Source organism: Tupaia chinensis, unplaced genomic scaffold, assembly GCF_000334495.1.
Source record: "Tupaia chinensis unplaced genomic scaffold, TupChi_1.0 Scaffold148065_1, whole genome shotgun sequence".
Taxonomy (NCBI): domain Eukaryota; kingdom Metazoa; phylum Chordata; class Mammalia; order Scandentia; family Tupaiidae; genus Tupaia; species Tupaia belangeri.
This window is the reverse complement of record NW_006207915.1, coordinates 214007-218417: the sequence shown is the minus strand read 5'-3', so window position 1 is coordinate 218417 and position 4411 is coordinate 214007. Positions and strand designations below refer to the sequence as shown.

Here is a 4411-nt window from a genome sequence, read left to right as displayed (position 1 = left end):
GTTGCAGCAGGGGCCCCTAGAGGGAGTGAGGAGGCGGCCCTGTGTGAGCCACTCGCCCTCCAGGCTTCAGGGACGGGGTCGGGAAGTCCACGATCTCTGAGCTGGAAACCACTTTTTGTTTTAATAGGGGCAGGCGACCTGTATTCCCAAAATTATAGGGGAAGGCCATTAAACAGGAACTCCATCACACTCAGCTTTCTTTCTTTTTTAGAATTATTTACTTTTATGGGAACCAGCAGTTAGCGTATTGGCTATGTCACTGGACTCCCACGTAGTCGACCGCGGTTCGCGTCCCCGACCCGGTGGCTTAAACTCACGCCGGGCGCGTGTGCGTGCGTGCCCAAGATCCCGAGAGGAGAATGGAGGAGAAGGGATTGCGGCGTGACCATCCCCCTTGGGGGGTGATTTCTTGCTTTCTGTCTCTATGTCTCTCTCTGTCTGTCTGGCAAGTGCATGCGCCCTATAGCGAAAACCTCTCAAAAAAAAAAAAAAAGAATTATTTATTTTTTAAAATGTATTTATTTTTTATTTTGCTATAGGGCATGGGGAGAGGGGTAGGGAGTAAGCCGCCAGGTCCAGGACATGAACTGTGGTCAGCCACGTGGGAGTCCAGTGCCTTAATCACCATGCCACCTTCAGGCCCCCATACTCTGCTTTCTTTCCAAATCACATAAACCTGCTGCCTTAGTAAACAAGGGCTTTTTCAGTGATGTTGGCAATAAACATTTTTAAGCGTTTGGATTGCCGTTGCTACGGTGAGAGGTACAACTGTGAACTCTCTGGGCTGGTGAGGCTGGAGGTGGATCACAGCAGAGAACCCCACTGGGGTGCCCACCTCTAGAAGAAATAAATGAATCGTAAACAATTTTTTTTAATTCCAGAGGTGTGTGAGCACACCATAGGAGAGAGGACCCCCCTTGTAGTCCCCCATTTCTCCCTCCTCCCAGGATCCTGGGCGCCTGCACACATGCCGCATGTGCTTCTCAAGCTACGGGGGCTGGGATTCGGACCACAGGTACCACATGCGAGCCAGCTCTCTGCGCGAAGTGCTTAACCACCACACTACAGAAGGACCCCGGAGGCACTCGGGCTGGGGTGCAGTGTTACATCTTTCAAATCCTAGTTTTGGAAGCCCCTGCAGCCAGCAGGGGACGCCCACGCACACCCCAGGAGGTAGCCGGCAGCGTGCCCGTCAGACAGACACGGGGTGCACTTTCCCGGGCTCGGGGACGCGGCCCTCAGAGCTGCTCAGCAGCTGCCCATCGAAACAGCCCACGGACCTGACTGACAACCGCACAGTCACGAAGGGTCTCCTCCGAAGGGTCACCTCCCAGAGACAGTGAGTATTTCCTATTTCCTTCGGGTGCCTTCGGTCACAAAGAGAAAAATGCCCCCGGTGACGCCAGAGCGGTGTGACAAGGGAAACGGCCATTCGGGTGCCACGAGACGCCGGCCCCTGGGCCTGACAAGTGCAGCTAAGCTCGCCACGACTCACAGCACTCTCCTTCCCTCTAGAAACGAATGGCGCCCAGCGACAGCCTGTTCTGGAAACAGCCCTCGGCTAAGAGCGCACCAGGAACGGGCTCCCAGCGCTGCCCCGGGAAGGAAGAGCGCAAGGTTTCGTCACCGGCGCGAAGAGCTCGGAGGAAGGGGGAAGCGTGCACTCCAGGCTGCGGGCTTCCCTCCTGCGCTGGACTGTCCCAGCCGCACCGTGGCCTGTGCCGCTCACAGAGCCCTCCAGCACACACGGCGATCGACATGCGCATCGACGCCCCACGATCGGTTCTGCACGTCAGGGCCGCGAGCGCTCGTCCCCACGCAACACCTGCATCGTCGCCCACCTCCATGCGATCCGCCTCCTCACACAGCTTTCCCCAGAACAGGTCAACTCTCACAGGGGGTCGCTGACACCAGAGCCATGAAGGGGAGCCGCCAGGCTGGTTCAGCACGAATGAGACCCGGCCTGGACTCTGCAGCCGGACAGGGAGGCGGGAGCGGGCCAGCGCTCCAGCTCGAGCCCAGCCCTGCCTTTGGCACTGCCCAGACATGCGACATCAGCCTGTCACCGGATCCTTCTAAGAGGGCAACACAAGGCCTACAAGCACAGAAACCACGGCGACAACCAGGCGAGATGCTGTCCCCGTGGGGCGGCACGCTGGTTTTCTCTCGGCAGAGTGCCCGGCGGTCTCCTCCGCAGCATGACTACGTCGACCATACTTAGATTTCCTATTTATTCCAGGTTTTTAGAGAGTTCTTGCTGTTGTTTCTTTTTGTTATAGGGTGTGTGCACTCGCTAGAGAGACAGAGACAGAGAGACAGAAAGCAAGAAATCACCCCCAGGGAGGATGGCCACACCGCGATCCCTTCTGTTCCTGTCTCCCCCTGGGATGTTGGATGCACACAGACTAACCCAATATGAGCATCAAGCCACCAGGTCCGGGGCTCAAACCACGGTCGGCCATGTGGGAGTCCAGTGCCTAACCACTACACCACTTGCTGGCCCACACTATGTGTTTATGATTATTCTTGGTGATAAAGCACAAAGATCCTGAGCCTTGCTGCTAGTTTCTTACTAATAATGCAGACTCCGGTGAACAAAAAAACTCGGAGATGTACCTGGCCTGTCCAGTATGCAGACTGCTACTCACGAGGCTGTTTAAGCCTTTTTTTTTTTTTTCTGAGACAGAGGAAAGAGAGAGAGAGAGTGAGATAGGACTTTTTTTAATTTATGTATTGCTTTTTTTCATGAGAGAGAGAGGGGATTCCCTGACAAGATCTCACTGTGCCACAATCCACCCCCATCCTTCCAGCCGGCCAGGGCAGTGGGTACACCTGCCGGCATGCCTGGCATGTTCAGATAACCCAGGATTTGAACCTGTGGCTTCCCGTATGCCAACAGCATTGCACAGCAGAGCCCTACCCCCATGCCGCTGTGGCTGGGTCCCAGAGACAGGCATTTTTGACAGGGCCTCATTACACTGTGACCCTCCTGCCCTAGCCTCAGTTAGCCAGAACCACAGATACGCAGTGCCGAGTCCGGCCTGCTCTAACTTAGCCCGGGAACCAGACCCGAGCCCCCCAGCGTGGCTCCAGCCTCCCACGGTGCTGGCCTTCCACCTGCACCGCTGCAGCCGGGCCCAAATGTCACCACAGAAATTAGAAATTCGGCTCCTCGGTCACACAGTCACATGTCAAGCGTTCAAATGCCACCTGTGGCCAGTGGCCGCTCTACAGGGGGGCGGGCCCAGGGCTCAGAGGCACCAGGGGCTGCACGTCTAAAGGCGGGGAGAGGGCTCTGCCTATAACCACGTCCGTCTCTGCGCGGTGCCATACGGTGTCTTGAAGCACGCACACAGCGAGGGCTAGAGGTCACAGCTCGTCTTTGCTGTCACAGAGCTCCCATCCACAGCATGGCCCATAAACTGAGCGGGGCCAGCCTCGGGGAAATGGGCAACAGCAGTAAGACATTGTCCACAAACGTTCCCCTAAGTTAGCCTTCGGCAGGGACCGGAGAGGCACGATCCAGGCCGAGGCCAGACGCGGCAACCTCTCGCGACGGGTCAGAACCTTACAGGGAGCGGTGGCCGTCGAGGGAGCTCCGACTCGACCCGCTGCTGGAATCACGTGTGTCCCACGGCCCAGAGATGCCCACAGGGGCGCACACAGGCCAGCACACGAGCAGGGTGTGCACTAGCATGCACGCACACACACCGCATGCTCACACGGCAGCTCCCAATCAAAGACCGGGGTCAGGTCACCCCACGGCCCCACCCCGCCTATCCCCAAGTCCCAGGCCGCCCTGGCTCCACTGCAGCCACCTTTCCCAGATCGGCTCTGCGACGCTGAGACACCTGCTCCACAGGACAGCGTCCTGCCTTTCTGTGTGACCACAGGGACTAAGAAACGAGTGTCTCCAGGAAATCTCTCCCCTCCCATCCCTTTCTCGGCCCCCGAGCCCCTTGTACCCCGCCCCTACTTACTGCACGCCGCACAGGTGAAGCAGGTGTCATGGTAGAGGTTCCCCATGGCCTGGCAGGCCTGGCCAGCCCCAAACACACCTTTGCTGCATTTCACGCAGGCTCCTGCAAGGACAAGGTCACACTGGTGAGCTGGGAGGGGCGAGACAAACTGAGCCACGTGACAGCTGATGACAGGTGAGCCTTGCCTCCCACCTCCAGCCCTCACCCAGGCTCTCCCCGTCCCACCACTATGACGACCCTCAGCCCTCCCATGGCAGAAACCAGCCGTGATGCTGGACTTCAGGCTCACCTCTGTCCCCGATAGCCAGCTGGCGCCCTGTCCTCTCACCAGAGCGGTAGACACCTCTGTCCCCGATAGCTGGCCAGCGACCTGCCCTCTCACCCAGAGTGGTCAACACCTCTGTCCCCGATAGCCAGCCGGCGACCCGGCC

At 58.1% G+C, this 4411-nt stretch overlaps 1 protein-coding gene across 2 annotated transcripts in view; it reads right to left on the bottom strand.

Annotated features, from left to right (window-relative positions):
- The window catches only part of LIMD1 (LIM domain containing 1), a 46489-nt gene that overhangs the window by 12983 nt on the left and 29095 nt on the right, over positions 1–4411 (bottom strand). Inside the window, exon 1 of one of the 2 annotated variants that reach the window (XM_006170125.3) lies at positions 3981–4141. The exons of the other annotated variant lie outside the window; for it this stretch is intronic. Coding sequence (XP_006170187.1) covers positions 3981–4026 — 46 coding nt within the window. The 5' untranslated portion in view covers positions 4027–4141. Of the gene's footprint in view, positions 1–3980; positions 4142–4411 lie in introns of those variants that run through there. 2 annotated transcript variants of the gene reach the window in all.